Source organism: Eubalaena glacialis, chromosome 1, assembly GCF_028564815.1.
Source record: "Eubalaena glacialis isolate mEubGla1 chromosome 1, mEubGla1.1.hap2.+ XY, whole genome shotgun sequence".
Lineage (NCBI taxonomy): Eukaryota > Metazoa > Chordata > Mammalia > Artiodactyla > Balaenidae > Eubalaena > Eubalaena glacialis.
Genome location: NC_083716.1, coordinates 49,272,372 through 49,296,489, shown reverse-complemented (window position 1 = coordinate 49,296,489; position 24,118 = coordinate 49,272,372). Strand labels below are relative to the sequence as shown.

The following is a 24,118-nucleotide window of genomic DNA, read 5'->3' as shown; positions in this document are numbered from 1 at the left end:
TTAACCATCCACAAATTAAATTTAAAGAAAATGATGTGGTAATATCAATATGGTAAGAATTCTGAAAACGAACTCTTGGTTCAGATTCTAGCTCTCTGATTTATTAACTTTGTGACTCACATGGCAAATTAACTCTTCTAAAGCCTGTTTTCCCACCTAGTATACAGGGTTGTTGTGAGGAATATATTATTTACAAAATACTTAATAGTATTTTAAAAATATATTATGTTCCTTTACCTTCACTTATCCTCAGACAAGTACTTTTTGAAATTTGTGTACCAGAATTTTCTTTTTTAATTGCTTTGGAAGGTAACCAACCCCTGTCCTAAGGAATAAATGCCTTCAAATTTTTGCTTATTCCTTCACAAAACATTACTATGAAATAGACAAATAATAAAAATTCTTTTTAAACTCACTGTGGTACTACTGTCAGAATCAACTGAAGAACTTAATTTTTTTTTTTTAAAGGCATTATTTTGGGCCCCAGTTATAGATGGTAAGATTCATTGGGTCTGGATTGGGGCCTCTGAGTCCCCAGGTGTTTCTAATTTGTGCACATTTAAGAATCAATAATTATGGGCTTCCCTGGTTGCGCAGTGGTTAAGAATCTGTCTGCCAATGCAGGAGACATGGGTTCGAGCCCTGGTCTGGGAAGATCCCACACGCCACGGAGCAACTAAGCCCGTGAGCCACAACTACTGAGCCTGCGCTCTAGAGCCTTTGAGCCACAGCTACTGAAGCCCGTGCGCCTAGAGCCTGTGCTCCGCAACAAGAGAAGCCACCGCAATGAGAAGCCCACGCACCACAATGAACGAACAAGCAATGCAGCCAAAAATTAATTAATTAAAAAAAAAGAATCAATAATTAGAAATCTGATTTCCTTGGATACAAAATAGTTCAATCAAATACTTGAATTTTTGTATTTTTAGAGCTTGATATAGCAGATAAAAAATTAATAGGAATGAATTTAATGGTTAAAAATAAAATACTTTATCTGAAACAGTCAAAACTTCTAATCATTTTATGTGACCCCTAATGTTTTTTGTTTTGCTTTTTTTTTAATTTGGGAAGAACATATCTGTAAATAACAGCATTTTCTAAGTAAAGATTATAATATGTATGTTTCGGTGTGTATGTATATATATGTATATAGGCAATAGTTAATGGTATATATAGAATGTATAGATGTGTCCTTTTCTACAGTACCAATTTCTTAATACATAATTTCTTCACTATATTTGATATAGTAAGATTGCCACAGAACAAACTCAGGTTTCCAGTTAGGTGAGAGAATAATTTTAATCAGTAGTGTGGTGACTTTCCAAATATTATATAAACAGAACTCATCTTTTATAGTATGTTAGGTGGTCCAGTATGAAAAGCACGACCTCATGTCTTAGTCTTCTAGTCTCAGCTTTGCTTTTAACTTTCTGGCTGACCTTGGACAAATTACTTAACCTCTCTGGCCCTATATCAGGCAGTGATTAATCCAAATGATTTTTAAAAGCCTCTTTTAATCATAATATTCTATAATTTTAAGACACTTCACCTTACTTGTGCTATACTTTCTTTGACCTGTCATTTGCAAAATGTGCCATTTGGTCAGAGTCATATGGTAGAGGAAGATATGAAGAGTTAATGAGTATAGTGTTATATTTCCCAGAATTATAGATGTTTCGTTAATAGTTATGAAGCAGCTTCTGATGTCCTGAAATCTGGCATTTATATTTATAAATACCTTGATTTTTAATTTCTCCTCCAAAACAAATTTTAAGTGTTTACTTTTTATAAAATAGTCTTTCGTATAGATACCTCTATATGCACTTTCCTCTTCTGTATTCATTTTGTTGTGTCTAAAGAGGAAGTGATGTACTTATGTAGAATTCTTCAGCAGGTGTTTTGAGTAGAATTTATGACCACATGTATTCTTTATCCTGTCTTTCCTTGGTGCAGATTTGGGGTGAGGGATTCATTTGGGCTCTAAGCTATCTATTAGACCTGAATACTCATTAAACATTTGTGCATTGAGTGCCCATTGTATGCTAGGTGGATCTTGGATGACACCCAATGAACAAGCAGTCTCTTTCGTCACAGTCCATTTTCACTTTTAATCCATTAGCATTTTAAGAAACAGTTAACAATGCTGTACACGGTTGGAATATGCTCTAATAGGTATAGAAGAGGCATGTTGAGCATCAAGGGCTGGAAATTGGTTCAAATGCATTTATCTTTGGAGAAAGTGAGGAATCTACATGAATGTTTCATAAATTCAGTTTTGCAGATTTTTAAGTTTTTTGTTGTTTTTGAATTTCTTATTACAGTGCAGCTTATGATGCCATTCTTGAAAGAAATGTTGCAATCAAGAAGCTAAGCCGGCCATTTCAGAATCAAACTCATGCTAAGCGTGCTTACAGAGAGCTAGTTCTTATGAAATGTGTAAATCACAAAAATGTAAGTGAACATTTTAGAAAATTTCTTAAGTATAAATGAAATCAAGATTTGTTCATGAATACATGAATATAAAAATCTTTTAAAATAGTAGGTGCTTTAAATTGTTCTTTTGGATTGAATCATTGCTTAAAGGGATATATAAATTTTTCTGAACTTTATTAAATTATATTAGAAGAAAAATAGCTTATGAAATTAAGATTGTGTAATTTTCTGACATTTAATTTGCAAAAGGAGTTTTAAAGAGGTAGATGTTTTAGAACTTTATTTAGGCTTGATCTCATCTTCTGCTTTTTGTTTTCTATTAAGCTGACATTTAGGAAAACTGGAGCCTGAGCACAGAGATGAAATTGTTCCCATTATTCTTTGACAGTGGAACTTTATTTAATAATATTGGATAAAGCAGTTTACCAGAAACTTTAAAAAATATTTAAATGGAATTAGTAAAACATTCCTAATTCTATTTTCTAATGATTATAAAGACTTAAACATATGACTTTCGCCCCTTTACACTTTTTAAAACTTACATTAAGCATACTGATACTTTTATGATTATTTTAATGGAATCATTTCTCCAAGATGAGAGGAAATAAACTAGGAGTACATTGTACAAGGGACAGTTTTATGAAGTACTAAACCCAAAGCATCTGACTGGAGATGTGTTGTGGTGTTTGTCCAAAAGACTTTATAAAGAGCTCAATACTTTCTGATTGCAGAAAACACAATTTACCACATTTTGAGAGCTAGGTATGTGCAAGCCTCTGTGTATTGGAGTTAGTAGATTAGCACCAAGGGAAAAAATTTATGGAAATTGAGGATTAGACCCCTTTTTGAGGGAGCTTACAGTTTTATTTTGAAGACAAAATAAATACATAAAGAGTTAAATATCAGATGTGATAAAGCAGTAAAAGTTTAATTGTCAAATTATGGCAGATGGATTAAAGTGAGCTCTGCCCACCCGAGCAATACCCAGCTCTACCCACCACCAGTCCCTCCAATCAGGAAACTTGCACAAGCCTCTTAGATAGCCTCATCCACCAGAGGACAGACAACAGAAGCAAGAAGAACTACAATTCTGCAGCCTGTGGAAGGAGAACCACATTCACAGAAAGATAGACAAAATGAAAAGGCAGGGGACTTTTTACCAGATGAAGGACCAAGATAAAACCCCAGAAAACCAACTAAATGAAGTGGAGATAGGCAACCTTCCAGAAAAAGAATTCAGAATAATGATAGTGAAGGTGATCCAGGACCTCAGAAAAAGAATGGAAGCAAAGATTGAGAAGATGCAAGAAATGTTTAACAAACACCTAGAAGAATTAAAGAACAAAGAAACAGAGATGAACAATACAATAACTGAAGTGAAAAATACACTAGAAGGAATCAGTAGCAGAATAACTGAGGCAGAAGAACGGATAAGTGACCTGGAAGACAGAATGGTGGGTTCACTGCCACGGAACAGAATAAAGAAAAAACAATGAAAAGAAAGGAAGACAGCCTAAGAGACCTCTGGGACAATATTAAACGCAACAACATTCACATTATAGGGGTCCCAGAACAAGAAGAGAGAGAAAAAGGACCCGAGAAAATATTTGAAGAGATTACAGTCGAAAATTTCCCTAACACGGGAAAGGAAATAGCCACCCAACTCCAGGAGGCACAGAGAGTCCCAGGCAGGATAAACCCAAGGAGAAACACGCCGAGACACATAGTAATCAAATTGGCAAAAATTAAAGACAAAGAAAAATTATTGAAAGCAACAAGGGAAAAACGACATATAACATACAAAGGAACTCCCATAAGGTTAACAGCTGATTTCTCAGCAGAAACTCTACAAGCCAGAAGGGAGTGGCATGACATATTTAAAGTGATGAAAGGGAAGAACCTACAACCAAGATTACTCTACCCGGCAAGGATCTCATTCAGATTCAGCGGAGAAATCAAAAGCTTTACAGACAAGCAAAAGCTAAGAGAATTCACCACCACAAAACCAGCTCTACAACAAATGCTAAAGGAACTTCTCTAAGTGGGAAACACAGAGAAGAAAAGGACCTACAAAAACAAACCAATAACAATTAAGAAAATGGTAATAGGAACATACATATCGATAATTACCTTAAACGTGAATGGATTAAATGCTCCAACCAAAAGACACAGGCTCGCTGAATGGATACAAAAACAAGACCCATATATATGCTGTCTACAAGAGACCCACTTCAGACCTAAGGACACATACAGACTGAAAGTGAAGGGATGGAAAAAGATATTCCATGCAAATGGAAATCAAAAGAAAGCTGGAGTAGCAATACTCATATCAGGTAAAATAGACTTTAAAATAAAGAACGTTACAAGAGACAAGGAAGGACACTATGTAATCATCAAGGGATCAATCCAAGAAGAAGATATAACAATTATAAGTACATATGCACCCAACATAGGAGCACCTCAATACATTAGGCAATTGCTAACAACTATAAAAGAGGAAATCGACAGTAACACAATAATAGTGGGGGACTTCCTAACACCTCACTTACACCAATGGACAGATCATCCAGACAGAAAATTAATAAGGAAACACAAGCTTTAAATGACACAATAGACCAGATAGATTTAATTAATATTTTTAGGACATTCCATCCAATAACAGCAGATTACACTTTCTTCTTAAGTGCCCACGGAGCATTCTCCAGGATAGATCACATACTGGGTCACAAATCAAGCCTCAGTAAATTTAAGAAAATTGAAATCATATCAAGCATCTTTTCTGACCACAATGCTATGAGATTAGAAATCAATTACAGGGGAAAAAACGTAAAGAACACAAACACATGGAGGCTAAACAATACGTTACTAAGTAACCAAGAGATCACTGAAGAAATCAAAGAGGAAATCAGAAAATACCTAAAGACAAATGACAACAAAAACACGACGATCCAAAACCTATGGGATGCAGCAAAAGCAGTTCTAAGAGGGAAGTTTATAGCGATACAAGCCTACCTCAAGAAACAAGAAAAATCTCAAATAAACAATCTAACCTTACACCTAAAGGAACTAGAGAAACAAGAACAAACAAAACCCAAAGTTAGTAGAAGGAAAGAAATCATAAAGATCAGAGCAGAAATAAATGAAATAGAAGCAAAGAAAACAGTAGCAAAGATCAATAAAACTAAAAGCTAGTTCCTTGAGAAGATAAACAAAATTGATAAACCATGAGCCAAACTCATCAAGAAAAAGAGGGAGAGGACTCAAATCAATAAAATTAGAAATGAAAAAGGAGAAGTTACAGTAGACACCGCAGAAATACAAAGCATTCTAAGAGACTACTACAAGCAACTCTATGCCAATAAAATGGACAACCTGGAAGAAATGGACAAATTCTTAGAAAGGTACAATCTCCCAAGACTGAACCAGGACGAAATAGAAAATATGAACAGACCAGTCACAAGTAATGAAATTGAAACTGTGATTAAAAATCTTCCAACAAACAAAAGTCCAGGACCAGATGGCTTCACAGGTGAATTCCATCAAACACTTAGAGAAGAACACCCATCCTTCTCAAACTCTTCCAAACAATTTCAGAGGAAGGAGCACTCCCAAACTCATTCTATGAGGCCACCATCACCCTGATACCAAAACCAGACAAAGATACTACAAAAAAAGAAAATTACAGACCAATATCACTGATGAATATAGATGCAAAAATCCTCAACAAAATACTAGCAAACAGACTACAACAACACATTAAAAGGATCATACACCATGATCAAGTGGGATTTATCCCAGGGATGCAAGGATTCTTCAATATATGCAAATCAATCAATGTGATACACCATATTAACAAATTGAAGAATAAAAACCATATGATCATCTCAGTAGATGAAGAAAAAGCTTTTGACAATATTCAACACCCATTTATGATAAAAACTCTCCAAAACGTGGGCATAGAGGGAACCTTCCTCAACATAATAAAGGCCATATATTACAAACCCACAGCAAACATCATTCTCAATGGTGAAAACTGAAAGTATTTCCTCTAAGATCAGGAACAAGACAAGTCTGTCCACTCTCACCTCTGTTATTCACCATGGTTTTGGAAGTCCTAGCCACGGCAGTCAGAGAAGAAAAAGAAATAAAAGGAGTACAGATTGGAACAGAAGAAGTAAAACTGTCACTGTTTGCAGATGACATGATACTATACATAGATAATCCTAAAGATGCCACCAGAAAACTACTAGAGCTAATCAATGAATCTAGTAGAGTAGCAGGATACAAAATTAATGCACAGAAATCTCTTGCATTCCTATACACTAATGATATAAAATCTGAAAGAGAAATTAAGGAAACACTCCCATTTACCATTGCAACAAAAAGAATAAAATACCTAGGAATAAACCTACCTAAGGAGACAAAAAACCTGTGTGCAGAAAAGTGTAAGACACTGACGAAAGAAATTAAAGATGATACCAACAGATGGAGAGATATACCATGTTCTTGGATTGGAAGAATCAGTATTGTGAAAATGACTATACTACCCAAAGCAATCTATAGATTCAATGCAATCCCTATCAAATTACTGATGGCATTTTTTACAGAACTAGAACAAAAAATCTTAAAATTTGTATGGAGACACAAAAGACTCTGAACAGCCAGAGCAGTCTTGAGGGAAAAAAAACGAAGCTGGAGGAATCAGACTCCCTGACTTCAGACTATACTACAAAGCTACAGTAATCAAGACAACGTGGTACTGGCACAAAAAGAGAAATATAGATCAATGGAACAGGTTAGAAAGCCCAGAGATAAACCCAAACACCTATGGTCAACTAATCTATGACAAAGGAGGCAAGGATATACAATGGAGAAAAGACAGTCTCTTCAATAAGTGGTGCTGGGAAAACTGGGCAGTTACATGTAAAAGAATGAAATTAGAACACTCCCTAACACCATACACAAAAATAAACTTAAAATGGATTAGAGACCTAAATGTAAGACTGGACACTATAAAACTCTTAGAGGAAAACATAGGAAGAACACTCTTTGACATAAATCACAGCAAGATCATTTTTGATCCACCTCCTAGAATAATGGAAATAAAAACAAAAATAAACAAATGGGACCTAATGAAACTTAAAAAGTTCTGCAAAGCAAAGGAGACTACAAACAAGACGAAAAGACAACCGTCAGAATGGGAGAAAATATTTGCAAACAAATTAACGGACAAAGTATAAACAGCTCATGCAGCTCAATATTAAAAAAACAAACAACCCAATCCAAAAATGGGCAGAAGACCTAAATAGAGATTTCTCCAAAGAAGACATACAGATGGCCAAGAAGCACATGAAAAGCTGCTCAACGTCACTAATTATTAGAGAAATGCAAATCAAAACTACAATGAGGTATCACCTCACATCAGAAAATCTACAAACAACCAATGCTGGAGAGGGTGTGGAGAAAAGGGAACCCTCTTGCACTGTTGGTGGGAATGTAAATTTATACAGCCACTATGGAGAACAGCATGGAGGTTCCTTAAAAAACTAAAAGAATTACCATATGACCCAGTAATCCCACTACTGGGCATATAGCCAGAGAAAACCATAATTCAAAAAGACACATGCACCCCAAAGTTCATTGCAGCACTATTTACAATAGCCAGGTCATGGAAGCAACCTAAATGCCCATCGACAGACGAATGGATAAAGAAGTTGTGGTACATATATACAATGGAATATTACTCAGCCATAAAAGGGAACGAAATTTGGTCATTTGTAGAGACGTGGTTCGCTCTAGAGATTGTCATACAGAGTGAAGTAAGTCAGAAAGAGAAAAACAAATATCGTATATTAATGCATATATGTGGAACCTAGAAAAATGGTACAGATGAACCGGTTTGCATGGCAGAAATAGAGACACAGATGTAGAGAACAAATGTATGGACAACAAGGGGGGAAAGTGGCAGGGTGGGTGTGTTGAATTGGGAGATTGGAATTGACATGTATACACTAATATGTATAAAATGGATAACTAATAAGAACCTGCTGTATAAAAAAATTAAATAAAATTCAAAAAAAAATTATGGCAAATGGAAAATAAGTGTTGAGATTTAAGGAGAAAGAAGATTGTTGTGAGCTTTAATGAAATGGGACAGCTTTGGGGAAGGGTGGACCTAGACTGTTTCTTAAAGATGGAGTAAAAATTGGGTTATTGAAGGAAGGGAGCCTCCCAGAGAGGAAGAATAGTATTTAAAAAGAGGCATAGAGACAATCACCGAACTCATGTCAAGTAATCTTATCATAATATTTCTGTCGGCGATTACATTTAAAATATCAATGTGTGTGTGTGTATATAGAGAAAGAAATCTGTTTGAAAAGTAAAATTTATATATAATATATGTAATCAGAGATACATATGTTATATATACATATGTGAGATGTATGACTTATTTTTCCTTATCCACAGAATTCAGCTACCATGTATATATAAATAAACTTATTTTATTAACCAGAAAAAAAAAGGCATAGAGATAAAGATTACAGTCAGTCAGTGATCGGGAAGAAGTTGCGTCAGCCATTCTTGTTCTAGATGGGAGCCAAGTATGTTGCTTGTCAAGATTTTGCTGGTGGCCTCCTGCCCTGGAATAGAACTGCTCGTACCCCTTGGAGCCTGTTTCGTGGCAATGTCGTGGTGGCATTACCTTGGTTTTGCATTGGGGAGAGACGGCCAGTGACACCTACCTCCTGAGCCTGGGTGACTGCAAAGAAAGATGGTTCTGTCAACTAAATGGAGGGCATGGAAAGCTTGTTTCACATGATTAACCCTTTAGTGGAGGTGGCACAGATTCATCCAGGTAATACCCTTGGCACCTAGAAGAGTGCTTGCACGGAATAGGTGCTCAAAACATAACTTGTTCAGTGAATGAATGTGAATAAAGATAGGGAAAAGAGGAATGGTAATGGAATTTTTCCACTCCCTGATGGATGGATGCTTTTGTAATGTCTTGCCTTTTTGTGCAAATCATCTCTTCATTGGTCTAAACATCTCTGGTTTTTCCCATTCCCTTCTTCTTTTTTTTTTAATTGAGGTAAAATACAATAACAATAAAACTTACTATCTTAACCATTTTTAAATGTACAATTCAGTAGTACTAAGTACATTCATATTGTGCATTTTCCACTCTTTTCATAGATGGTTTTGAGTTTCCTTTTCAGCTTGGTCACTTATCTCCGAATGCACTTGGATATGTCACCTGGTACACAGTACTGCATGTCTGATTGAATCCTCTGAGAGGAGCTGAGGCATGTCATCTCTTAACTGTGGACATTGTAATCCTGTTTGGAAATCTGGTCACCATTTGACTCACATTATCTAATAAGCAAGTTATTCTTTGTCATAGACCAGCTAACAGGTCTTTCCCATTCTTTAGTATAGTACTTTCTGTATCTCCCTATTCAGTTTCGTATGTGAAATCTGGCTCCTCTTACTAGGCTGTTGGGGATTGCTTTCTTCTTTGTTCTGATTTTTCACTTGTTGGCTTCACTTACCAGTTTTGCTCAGGATGCCTTCATAATAGTTGGATTAGTTCGTTAGCAACCTGCAAAAATTACATCTCTAACTATAAAAATTGCCCATATCTCCCAATTCTTCAACCTATTCACAAGGATATTGTTATTAGTGACATTTTCAAAAATGCCTTTTTGAAATCTTCATATATTATATCTGGTTGCATTTCTCTGATCTGCTGCTGTTCTTTGTTGTTACTATTGCTGCTGTTGTTTTTATTCACAGAAGTATAAAGTTTCCCAGTGAATTTTTACATGTTCCTAGTAATTTTTACTTCTTTTAAAGTAGTCATATACCACCCACTTAATCAGTCCTTGACTTTTGTTTGTCCAGTATATGATTGATGTAATTTTCTTTATTTCTCTTTTTGAGAAGCAAGACAACTGTCCCTTTTAATCTTTTTTTATATAACCGCTTTCTTACGATACAATTCACATATCGTACAACTAATCCATTTAATTCAGTGGTTTTTAGTATATTCACTGATATATGTGACTATCACCACAGTCAGTTCTAGAACATCTTCATCACCTCAAAAAGAGACGCCATTCCTTTAGCTCTCATTCCCCCATCTCCCATATTCCTTAGTTCTAAGCAACTGCTAAACTCCTTTCTGTCTCTGTATGCCTTTCATCTTTAACACCTGTCTTCTACTCTGGGATTTCCCAGATATTAATGGGAATGGTTTTACTAATTCTCCAAGTCTCCAAGTGTACAGTTTATCTGGTTAGGAGACATGAATTCATTTAGAACAACTAGATACTTATTCCTCTGTCTTAAACAAATTTGTTTTACCCTCTCTGATCTGAAAAGTACTTTTCTGAATTTATTCACTGAACATATATTTGAATGCCTTCTATAAGCAAAGCTTTATGCTTAAATGAGTAACATGGATTCTGCTCTCATGAAGTTTATGTCTAGAAAAACATTCCCATTCCTAAGTATAATTGTCAACAGACATTTCAAAAATATGTGTGAGGTGTTTTCCTGAATGCTGGAATTGTAAAGGGGAATAAGAGGCTGTTGTGAAAGGGAGACTATACTAAGGTGTGTTAAATGCCATAATAACATATAAGATATTGTGGGGACAAAGTAGAATATTCAGGTCTGTCAAGGACTAGGGGTTGTCAGACCCTACAAAAGAGGCCTATCTTGAAGGGTTTTTTTAGTAGTTTCGTAGGTAAATGACCAACATAGGGAATAGTATGTTTAAAGGCCTTGACAGTTTTTTGAAAACAATATTCTTGCTCAAGTGTCAAGTTTAATAGAGAGCTTAGCAAGAGAAGAAGTGGGTTGATATCCTGTTATGGAGGGCTTTGAATGTACTGCAAGGAAGTTTTGGCTTTTTTTTTTGGTGGCGTTAGGTTTTTGAGAAGGTAATATGATCAGGTCTTTTCATTACCATATATTATAAGCAGTAAAATGGTAGCTGGATTTGCAGAAAACCGTTGTTAGGGAACCAAGTGTTAGAAGTTACTATGGCATGAACAGTCTAGATGAGATGTTAGAATCCTCAGCATAAATAGTGGCACAGGGAGTGAAAAGAGGTTGAAATTCAGACTAACAAAGAATGGATGGCATTCTTTTAAATATTTATTATGGTACAAATATTGAAAAAAGTCAAAAATCACTCTCAGCTTTCTATTGTAAAACAAAAGACACTCTGGAAAAGTAAGGGGTTTGGGTTGGAAGGATAATGAGTTCAATTTTATATTATTTTGTGAGACCTCATGTGAGGTAGCTGTGAAAATCTGAGACTCATAAACTAAGCAAGGACTTTTAATGAGTATTTGGAAATTATCCACATAGAGATGTTTGGAGAAAAAGACATACATAGTATCACCCAGGAAAAGGGTACAGATAAAGGAGGAGGATTAAAACAAAATAGTGGGAAAGAAAGCATGCCTATGGATAAACTAGTGGAATAGACTGGAAATGAGGAAAACTGGGAAAGTGCAGTATTATGAAAAACCAGGGGGCAGAAGGGCTGAGATTATATACAAATATTGAGTTGGATAAGAGCTGGCAGAAGGTATTTAAGATTTGCTTACAAATTATGTAGAAGATTGTATAATGTAGGTTCTTGATAATTGAATGTTCATAAATGGAATGGATTTTGTGGAGCTCTTCTGTTGATATTGTGTGTGTGTGAAGGCTGTTTTTTTAGAGCAGTTTTAGGTTCACAGCAAGATTGAGAGAAAGGTACAGAGATTTCCCGTATACCCCCTGCCCCCGCACATGCACAGCTTTCCTCATTATTAACATCCCCCACCAGAGGGGTGCATTTGTTATAATCAGTGAACCTACATTGACACCTCCTTATCACCCGAAGTCCATAGTTTACATTAGGGTTCACTCTTGGTGTTGTACATTCTATGGGTTTGGATAAATGTACAATGACATATATCTACCATTATAGTATCATTCAGAGTATTGTCACTGCCCTTAAGATCCTCTGTGCTCTGCTTCCCTCCCTGCCCCCAACCCCTGGCCGTAAAGTTTTAATATATAAAATAAAAGGGATTACTTAAACTTAGAACATAAGACTTGAAAAATTTTACACTGAAGGTGGCTTTATTTTAATCCATGTATTTGCAGTTCCCAAATGAAAATATTAAGGAATTTCTAATTTTCCTGTTTCTCTGCTTTTGCCACAGATAATTGGCCTTTTGAATGTTTTTACACCACAGAAATCCCTAGAAGAATTTCAAGATGTGTAAGTGTGATAATTAATATTTTGTTAATACATTGTTCTTCGATTGTTACTGTATACTTTAGCTGTCATATTTTTTCACCCGTGAAGTTACATAGTCATGGAGCTCATGGATGCAAATCTTTGTCAAGTGATTCAGATGGAACTAGATCATGAAAGAATGTCCTACCTTCTCTATCAGATGCTGTGTGGAATCAAGCACCTTCACTCTGCTGGAATTATTCATCGGGTTAGTAGAAAAAACTATCATATTCTTTTTCTAATCATAGAGGTATAATTCATGTAACATAAAATTAACCATCTTAAAGTGTACAATTCAGTGATATTTAGTGCATTCACAACATTGTGCAACCACTACCGATACCAAATTTCAAAATATATTCATTGCCCCAAAAGAAAACCGCCTACCCATTAGGCAGTAGCTCCCCATTCCCCTCTCACTCCAACCCCTGGCATATACCAGTCTGCTTTCTGTGTCCATGGATATACCTCTTCTGGATGTTTCATACGGGTGGAAGGAATCATACAATATATGACCTTTTGTGTCTGGTTTCTTTAACTTAGCATAGTGTTTTCAAGTTCACCCATATTGAAGCATATATCAGTAGTTCACTCCTTTTTATGACCGATTAATATTCTGTTGTATGTATTTACCACATTTTGTTTATCCATTCATCCATTCATGGACATCTGGGTTATTTCCACCTTTTAGCTTTTGTGGATAATGCTGTTATGAACATTAAGGTACAGGTATTTGTTTGAGTTCCTGTTTTCAGTTCTTTTGGGTATCTACCTTGGAGTTGAATTGCTGGGTCATATTTAACTTTCTGAGGAATGAACAAACTGTTTTCCACAGTGGCTACACCATTTTACATTCCCAGCAACGGTGCACGAAAGTTCCATCTTTCCCAAATCTTTGCTAATGCTTAATGACTTTTTCATTCTAGCCATCCTAGTGAGTATGAAGTGGCATCTCATTGTGGTTTTGACTTGCATTTCTCTAATGACATTGAGCATCTTTTCATGTTTGTTGGACGTTTATAAATCTTCTTGGGAGAAATGTCTATTCAAGCTCTGCCCATTTTTTAATTGAGTTGTTTATCTTTGTTATTGAGTTATTAGAGTTCTTTATATATTCTGAATACTAGACCCTTATCAGATAAGTAATTTGTAAATATTTTCTCCTAATTTGTATGTTGTTGTTTTCACTTCCTTGATCTCTTTTGATATGCAGATGTTTTTACTTTTCATGAAAATCAGTTTATTTTTTCTTTGGTTGCTTGTCCTTTTAGTGTCATATGTAAGACTCCATTGTGAAATCTGAGGTCATTAAGATTCACCCTTAGTTTTCCATCAAGAGTTTTATAGTTTTGGCTCTTACATTTAGGTTTTTGACCCATTTTGAGTTAATTTTTGTATATGGTATGAGATAAGGTGCCAACTTCATTCTTTCGCTTGTGGAAATCCAGTTATCCCAGCATCATTTATTAAAAAGACTATTGTTTTCTAATTGAATGGTCTTGGCACCCTTATTGAAATTCAGTTGGCCATAGACTTATGGTTTTATTTTTGGACTCGTAGTTCTCTATTCCATTTGTCCTTGTGTCTGTGCTTATATCAGTACCACATTATTTTGATCACTGTAGCTTTGTAGAAAATTTTGAAATGGGAAAGTGTGAGTCTACCAACTTTATTCTTTCTCAATATCATTTTGACTATTCAGGGCCCCTTGTGATTCCACATGAATTTGAGTATCAGCTTTTCCATTTCTGCAGAAAAGGCTGTTAGAATTTTAATAAGGATTTCATTGACTCTGTACATTGCTTGGGTAGTTTTGCCATCTTAACTATATTTAGTATTCAGATTCATGAACACAGGATGCCTTTCCATTTACTTAGGTTGTATTAGTCTGTTTGGGGTACCATAACAAAATACCACAGACTGGGTAGCTTAAAAAACAGAAATTTATTTTCTCACAGTTTTGGAGGTTAGAAGTCCAGGACCAAGGTGCAAATAAATTCAGTTTCTGGTGAGCTCTCTCTTCCTGGCTTGAAGATAGCTGCCTTCTTGCTGTGTCCTCACATGCCCTTTCCTCTGTGCATGCAGGAAGACAGAGCAAACTCTGGTGTCTCTTTCTTTTCTATAAGGACATCAGTTCTTTTGTATTGGGGTCCCACCATCATGACTTCATTTAACCTTAATTACCTCCATAAGGGCCTGATCTCCAAATACAGTCACATTAGGGGTTAGGGCTTCAATGTTTGCATTTGGGTAGGGAAGAACACAGTGCAGTCTATGACAGATCTTCTTTTATGTTTTATAGTTTTCAGTGTAGTTTTAATTAACGTCCTTAGTTAAAACCTTCTCCTAGGTATTTTATTCTTTTGGAAGCTATTATAAATGGAATTGTTTTCTTAATTTCTCTTTCAGATGGTTCATTGCTAGTGTATAAGAAACACAACTGATTTTTGTGTGTTAGTCTTATATCCTGCATCTTTGCTCAGTTTATTCTAATAGGGTTTTTTTCCTACAGTTTGCTATATATAAGATCACATCATCTGCTCAGTAGTTTTATTTCTTCCTTTCCAATTTGGGTACCTTATGTTTCTTTTTTTGTCTAGTTGCTCTGGCTAGAACTTGCAGTAAAATGTTGAATAGAAGTGACAAAAGTGGGCATCTTGCTTTATTGTTTATCTTAGGGGAAAGACTTTCAGTTTTCACCATTAAGTGTGATATTACCTGTGGGATTTCACTCTTTATGTGTCTGAGTAAGTTTCCTTCTGCATTGGAGTTAATCACATTTTGCAGTTAGAGGGTACAGACTCCAAAAGACTACCCTCACTTCAGAGTAGCTGGCTGCAAATTTGGGGTCCCCACAGCCACTCCCAGGTTCAGTAATTCACTAGAATGATTCACAGAACTCCAAAGAGTACTACACTTAAAAGTTTTATTACAGCTAAAGGATACAAATTAGAACCAACCAAAGGAGGAGATGCATAGGGCAGAATGTGGGAGAGTCATGGAGATTTCAGTCATTCGTCCTTTTCCTCCCAGCCACAAAGTATGAGAATGTGTGCGGGATATTGCCAGCCAGGGAAGTTCACTCCAAAGTTTTTTTTGCTGCTCAGGCACATACTGCCTGCCTGGCTGACTTTTAGTCTCCAACGCTTCCTAAGGTTCACACTAATACCTTTACTCTCTTGTTTCTCCAGAGGTTGGAACTGACATGTGTCCCAAAGCCCCAGTTATAAATCACGTTGTTAGACTGTCCTGTGACAGAAACTCCCAGGCAAACAAAGACACTGCTGTCAGTCAGACATTCCACTGGCCTAGAGATCACCTGTAGCTGAGGGCAAATATCACACGTGTCTTTACATAGGGCACATACCTTCTATTCCTGGTTAAAGTGTTTTTGTCATGAAAAGATATTGGATTTTGTCAAATGTATTTCTGCATCATTTGAGATGATCATATATTTGTTTTTTCCTTGATTCAATTAATGTGGTATATTATACTAGTTGATTTTTGTGTATTGAATTACCCTTGCATTCCTGGGGTAAGTCCCACTTGGTCATAGTGTGCAATCCTTTTGATATGCTATTGGAATTGTTTTGCTAGCATTTTGTTGTGAATTGTTTGCACCTGTGTTCATATGTGATCTTAGCCTGTGGTTTTCTTTTCTTGTGATGTTTTTGTCTGGATTTGGTATCAAGGTAATGCTGACCTTGGAATGAGTTAGGAAGTGTTTCTCCCTCTTCTGTTTTTTGGAAGAGTTTGAGAAGGATTGGTCTTAATTCTTTTTTAAATGATTGGTAGAATTTGCCAGAAAGCTATCTGGTCCTGAGCTTTTCTTGTTTGAAAGATTTTGATTATTGATTTACTGTCTTTACTTTTTATAGATGTGTTTAGCTCTTCTGTTTCTTGAGTCAGTTTTGGTAATATTGTGTGTCTCTAGGAAGGAAATAATCTGTTGTCCATTTCATCTGAGTTATCTACTTTGTTGGTATACAACTGTTCATAGTATTTCTTATCAATCCTTTTTGTTTTATAAAGTTGGTGATAATGTCCCAACTTTCATTTTTTAATTTATTTATTTGTATCTTCTCTCTTTCTTCTTCCTTAGTCTAGGTAAAGGTTTATCTATTCTGTTGATCTTTTTAAAGAACCAATTTTTGGTTTTGTTGATTTTCTTTATTTTTCTGTTCTCTATTTTGTTAATCTCTACTTTAAGCTTTATTATTTCCTGCCATCATCTTGCTTTGGGATTAGTTTGCTCTTTCTAGTTTCTTAAGGTGGAATGTTAGGTTATTGATTTGAGATGTTTCTTCTTTTTTTTAATTAATATAGGTGTTAACAGCTATAAAATTGCCCTCCAAGCTCTGTTTTTTCTGCATTACCTAAATTTTGGTATATTCAGTTTTCATTTTCACTCATCTCAGAGTATTTTCTAATTTCCCTGTGAATTGTTCTTTGACCCATTAAGATTAAGAATATTAATTTCTACAAATTTGTGAATTTTCCTGTTTTCTTTTTCCTTGATTTCTAGCTTCATTCCATTGTGGTCAGGGAAGATACTTTGTATGATTTCAGTCTTTTGAAATTTATTGAGACTTGTTCTGTGGCCTAACATATGATCTATCCTGGAGCATGTTCCACATGTACTTTAGAAAGATAATGTATTCTGAATTTTTGGAGGGAGTATTCTATATATGTCTGTTATGTCTAGTTGGTTTATAGTGTTGTTCACGTTCTCTATTTCTTTATTGATCTTTTGTTTAGTTATTTTGTCAATTAATGAAAGTAAGTTATAGACGTTTTCAACTATTATTGTGTAATTGTCTACTTGTCCCTTCAATTATGTCAGTTTGTGATTCAGGTGTTTTGGGACTTTGTTGTTACGTATGTATATGTTTACTGTTGCTTTATCTTCTTGATGTATTGACCCTTTTATCAATATGTATTTTGCTCCTTTGCCTCTTGTAACAACTTTTGACTTACAGTCTGTTTTGTTTGATATTAGTATAGCTGTTCTATCTCTCTTTTGGTTTCTATTTGCAGGAAGTATCTTTTTCCATTCTTTCAACTTGTTTATGCCTTTGAATCTAAAGTGAGTCTCTTGTTTACATAGCCTACAGTAGAATCATGTTTCTTTTATCCTTTCTACCATTCTCTGATTTTAGTTGGAGAGTTTAATCCATCTATATATAAAGTAATTAATGATAAGGAAGAAGTTACTTCTGCCATTGTGCTATTTGTTTTCTATATGTCATATCTTTTTGTTCCTTAATTCCTTCATTCCTGCCTTTTTTGTGTTCAATTGCTTTTTTTGCAGTGTACTGTTAATTCTTTTCTCATTTCCTTTTCTGTATATTTTTCAGTTATTTTCTTAAAAGTTACCTTGGGGGTTACAGTTAACGTCTTCAACTTATAACAATCTGTTTTGAATTATTACCACATTAGCATCAATAGTATACAAAAACTCTGCTTCTATACAACCTGTCCTTACCCGTTTATGTTGCTGTTATCACAAATTACATATTTATATACTGGGTTCCTGTTAAGGTAGATTTATAGTTGCTTAATGCATTTGTCTTTTAAGTCATATTGGGGAAAAAATAGGAGTTAAAAACCCAAAATACAATAATACTGACCTTTGTATTTACCTACATAATTACCTTTACCAGTATTCTTTATTACTTTATATGACTTCAAGTTACTGTCTAGTGTCCTTTTATTTTCACCTGATAGATTCCCTTTTGCATTTCTTCTAGGGCAGGTATACTAGGAACAAACTCCCTTAGCTTTTATTTAATCCCAAAATGTCTCAATTTTTCCTTCACTTTTGAAAGATATTTTTGCTGGATATAGAATTTTTGTTTGGCATTTTTTTTCTTTCAGCACTTTATATGTGCCATTTCACTTCCTTTTGGCCTCCATGATTTCTTTTGAGAAACCATCTGTTAATATCATTGAGAATCTCTTGTAATTGACAGGTTGCTTCTCTTTTGATGCTCTCAAGATTGTCTGTCTTTTGGTGGCGTGAGTATAATGATTGTCAGTGCAGATCTCTTTGCTTTTTATCCTTTTGGAGTTCATTGAGCAGTTTGAACTTGTAGATTCATGTTTTTCATTAAATTTGGACGTTTTCAGTCATTATTTTTTCAAGTATTCTTTCTGCCCTTTTTTCTCTCTTCTCTCCTTTTGGGATTCCCATTATGTGTTTGTTGGTATGCTTGATGGTATGCCGTGTCTTGTTTTCCTCAACTTTGATGTTTCGTTCCAGGCAGAGTAAGTTATTTATTTGGCTTGCAGTGGTTTCAAGAAATGCTGTCTGTCCAACCCTGGACCGGGGTCCAGTACTAAGAATGCAGGCTGCTTTCTTCAAGAACCCCCACCCACCCAGCCAGCCAGGGAGATGGGTAGGGCAAGGGCTAATAAAAACACCACCCATAAATATTTTCTATTGTTTTTAAGTTGTTTTTTTCTCGATTCTGTGTTCACTTGGTTGTTGTAAACCTTTGACTATTTTCACGTTTCTGAAAAAGTTTATTCTGATCTTCTGTGGAGCTATCTACTTCTTTGCCATTTTTGGTGACATCACTGCCTTTTATTATATTCTTGTGGTGATGTATTTCACTGATTTATATAGATTAATATAAGGTTATTTTTGTTCTTAAATGAAGCAGTATATAAAATATCCTGCTATCATTACCAATTACATAAAATTAAATATTCACCAGTGTTGTGTTTCTTATATATTCTGAAATATTTTATATTTTTGTACTCTGTTTTTTAACTACTTTATTGCCATATAATTCACATACCATACAATTTACCCATTTAAAGTGTACAATTCAGTGTTATTTATTATATTCAAAGGTTGTATAACCATGACCACAATCTAATTTTAGAGCATATTTGTCCCCCTTGAAGAAATCCTGTACTGTTAGCCTTCAATTTCCATTCTTCCCTGACCCCTTCAACCTCAGCCCTGACAACCACTAATCTACTTTCTGTCTCCATATATTTGCCTATCCTGGACATTTCATATAAATAGAATTATGTAATATGTGGTCTTTTGTGGCTGGCTTCTCTTACCTATCATAATGTTTTCAAGATTCATCCACATACGTATCACGTATCAGTATTTAATTTCCTTTTATTGCCAAATAATATTTCACTATATGGATCTACCACATTTTGTTTATCCATTCATCACTTAAGGGACTATCACTTAAGGGATTATTACCATTGTCTATCATGAGTAATGCTGACATGAACATTTGTGTGCAAGTTTTTGTGTGGGCCTATGTTTTTGTATTTTAGTTTTAATTCTAGCTTATTCTTTAAAAGTGTTGCATCTAATTTGAAAGGAATTTCTTGAAAAATTATTTAATTCAGTGGAATTATATCTTCATTCTATGCTACCTTGTATCAAATAGCCTAACTCATAAAAGGAAATTTCTGTGCTACCTTGTATCAAATAGCCTAACTCATAAAAGGAAATAAATACATAGTTTGTGCTCAAGTTAACTATTTTAAACTAATTATGTATCTGAGATATTCAGGCTTATCTTTAGTTATCATTCTAATTGAATTGCTTTGTATATTCCATATAAAACTGCTATAATATTATATGTAAATGCCATCTTTAAGCAACATAAGAGAAATCTCTTTAGATGGGCGAGTACATTAGCTTCCTCATCCCAAACTCATATATTGTTACAAGCAAGTGAGTTAGACTTCTGGGTTTTGTTTTTGTTTGTTAACTTTGTCCTATGGATCAGGAAAGTAATCTGCAACCATGGAAGTTAATTTGATTATAGTAAAGTAACATCTTCCAAATAGAAAATTTTCAAAGTAATGAGGGTAGCAGGTGGGTAAAACAGACACATAGATCAAATGACAGAAGGTTGAAAACGAAAGAAACAGTAAGAAGCATAAAAAGGAAACATTAAATTACAGAAGACCAATATATAACATAATTTGTAGATGCGATTACCTCTTCATTAAAAGGTCAGATTTTGACCTACACACAAACCCACCACCAACATGTATATGTTTCTGTAACGCAGACAGTTGTAGCTAACTCCCAAAGGCTGACAGCAAAGGTTTTGGCAAAGATGTACTGGGAGAATACAAATGTGAAAACAAGGATATCTCTATTTAATGAGGTGAAGTTGAATACTGTTATAAACCATCATTTTATAAGGATGAAGGGTATAATACACTTATTCGGATAAATAAGTGTCAAGAACTTTATACGTGGAGTAGTGTTGCAGTCTGTCAAGCTTAAACTGTAGAAAATAGAAGAACTGCACGAACGCAATGATAGTTATTGGGATGTTCTAACATACTCCATTAGTATAGACAGATAAAGTGTTTAAAATATAGTACAACTATAGAAAATTTACACAATAAATTTGAGCTAATTAGAGACATATTGGGGTCTGTTACCTATGATGAAAAATATGCCTTTATCTTAGATCAGGCTGTTTGGGAAACAAACTCAAGGATGGAGATATATTGACATGTAAGAAGTTTAATGGAGAGTCCCCTCAGGGTCAACATCTGTGGGGAGTAAAAGAAGTAAAAAATAGACATAGGGGAGAAATTGGATGCAATCACTCTAGAGGCCTCAGCTGGTGACTCAAGCAGACCTTGGTCTTGGAGAGCAGACTTTGGAAAAAGTGGCTCTCTGTGGCTGAGGGCAGTTCCTGGAGAGAGATTTGCTGGAAACTGTCAGTAGTCAACACTGCTAGAAGCTGGAAGAATGAGTGCCTAAGTCCTGAACCCAGGCTCAGAGCAGGTATCACAGCACCCACCGTAGGCCACCCCTGGTGCCATTTGTTCCTACTTCTTTCATACGGTAAGTTCTGGAAACTTGTTTTTCCAGGATTTTATTTGATGTCTGTTCCTTGAGCAAGTTACAAGAAGTTTAATGGGATAAACCATAGCACCCATTTCTGCAGCTGGTCTTGAGGCCACAATTGATACTCACCTCTGTGCTCTACTCCTAAATTCCCCTTACCCTTACCTACCCTCTCTGCTCATCTGAGATTACTTGCTTGATAAAATAACCTGAAGAACGGAGCCCGCGTTTCCGCAGAGCTGGAACTCCCAGCTTGGGGTCTCTTCCCTCCACCATCACTGAAGTGCCCCGGAACCCGAGGGGAGGGCGGCCTCACTGAGGCTGCCGGCTCTGGAGGGGCCCCGGCGGCCGAAGTCGCGACAGTCCTGGGGACCGCGGGCCGGTTGTTTCAGCAAGTAACTTAAAGACAAAATGGAAAAACAAGGAGGTTTGTGCCTGAGATCATGTTGATGCGAAACCAGGGATGGCCACCTTGTGCCAGAATGTCATATAAATGAGGTCATACAGTGTGTAGCGCTTCAGACTGGATTCTTTCACTTAGCAATGTTTTCAAAGCAGTTGTCTAAATACAAGAGGTACGCTTCGTGGATCCTAAGCCGTGTGGATGAAAGGCTCTTGGTGCTCCAGCCAGGCATCAGGGCTGTGCCTCTGAGGTGGGAGAGCCAACTTCAGGACACTGGTCCACAAGAGGAGACCTCCCAGCTCCACGTAATACCAAACAGCAAAAATCTCTCAGAGATCTCCATCTCAACATCAAGACCCAGCTTCACTCAACGACCAGCAAGCTACAGTGCTGGACACCCTATGCCAAACAACTAGCAAGACAGGAACACAGCCCCATCCCTTAACAGAGAGGCTGCCTAAAATCATAATAAGGCCACAGACACCCCAAAACACACCACCAGACGTGGACGAGCCCACCAGAAAGACAACATCCAGCCTCATCCACCAGAACACAGGCACTAGTTCCCTCCACCAGGAAACCTACACAACCCACTGAACCAACCTTAGCCACTGGGGACAGATACCAAAAACAACGGGAACTACGAACCTGCAGCCTGTGAAAAGGAGACCCCAAACACAGTAAGATAAGCAAAATGAGAAGACAGAAAAACACACAGCAGATGAAGGAGCAGGGTCAAAACACACCAGACCTAACAAATGAAGAGGAAATAGGTAGTCTACCTGAAAAAGAATTCAGAATAATGATAGTAAGGATGATCCAAAATCTTGGAAATAGAATAGACAAAATGCAAGAAACATTTAACAAGGACGTAGAAGAACTAAAGAGGAACCAAGCAATGATGAAAAGCATAATAAATGAAATTAAAAATACTCTAGATGGGATCAATAGCAGAATAACTGAGGCAGAAGAACGGATAAGTGACCTGGAAGATAAAATGGTGGAAATAACTACTGTAGAGCAGAATAAAGAAAAAAGAATGAAAAGAACTGAGGACAGTCTCAGAGACCTCTGGGACAACATTAAACGCACCAACATTCGAATTATAGGGGTCCCAGAAGAAGAAGAGAAAAAGAAAGGGACTGAGAAAATATTTGAAGAGATTATAGTTGAAAACTTCCCTAATATGGGAAAGGAAATAGTTAATCAAGTCCTGGAAGCACAGAGAGTCCCATACAGGATAAATCCAAGGAGAAACACACCAAGACACATATTAATCAAACTATCAAAAATTAAATATAAAGAAAACATATTAAAAGCAGCAAGGGAAAAACAACAAATAACACACAAGGGCATCCCCATAAGGTTAACAGCTGATCTTTCAGCAGAAACTCTGCAAGCCAGAAGGGAGTGGCAGGATATACTTAAAGTGATGAAGGAGAAAAACCTACAACCAAGATTACTCTACCCAGCAAGGATCTCATTCAGATTTGATGGAGAAATTAAAACCTTTACAGACAAGCAAAAGCTGAGAGAGTTCAGCACCACCAAACCAGCTTTACAACAAATGCTAAAGGAACTTCTCTAGGCAAGAAACACAAGAGAAGGAAAACACCTACAACAACAAACCCAAAACATTTAAGAAAATGGGAATAGGAACATACATACCGATAATTACCTTAAATGTAAATGGATTAAATGCTCCCACCAAAAGACAGAGACTGACGGAATGGATACAAAAACAAGACCCATATATATGCTGTCTACAAGAGACCCACTTCAGACCTAGAGACACATACAGACTGAAAGTGAGAGGATGGAAAAAGATATTCCATGCAAATGGAAATCAAAAGAAAGCTGGAGTAGCAATTCTCATATCAGACAAAATAGACTTTAAAATAAAGACTATTACAAGAGACAAAGAAGGACACTATATAATGATCAAGGGATCGATCCAAGAGGAAGGTATAACAATTGTAAATATTTATGTACCCAACATAGGAGCACCTCAATACATAAGGCAAATACTAACAGCCATAAAAGGGGAAATCGACAGCAACACAATCATAGTAGGGGACTTTAACACCCCACTTTCACCAATGGACAGATCATCCAAAATGAAAATAAA

The 24,118-nt window shown here is 35.9% G+C and overlaps 1 protein-coding gene across 3 annotated transcripts in view; it reads left to right on the top strand.

The window, feature by feature from the left end:
• Window positions 1-24,118, top strand: part of MAPK8 (mitogen-activated protein kinase 8) — a 111,783-nt gene that overhangs the window by 64,596 nt on the left and 23,069 nt on the right. For 2 of the 3 annotated variants that reach the window (XM_061196391.1, XM_061196400.1), the window contains exons 3-5: window positions 2,322-2,451; window positions 12,660-12,718; window positions 12,806-12,944. In XM_061196391.1, the coding sequence (XP_061052374.1) occupies window positions 2,322-2,451; window positions 12,660-12,718; window positions 12,806-12,944 (328 nt within the window). Of the gene's footprint in view, window positions 1-2,321; window positions 2,452-9,278; window positions 9,290-12,659; window positions 12,719-12,805; window positions 12,945-24,118 lie in introns of those variants that run through there. The other variant, XM_061196407.1, reaches the window with a different exon arrangement.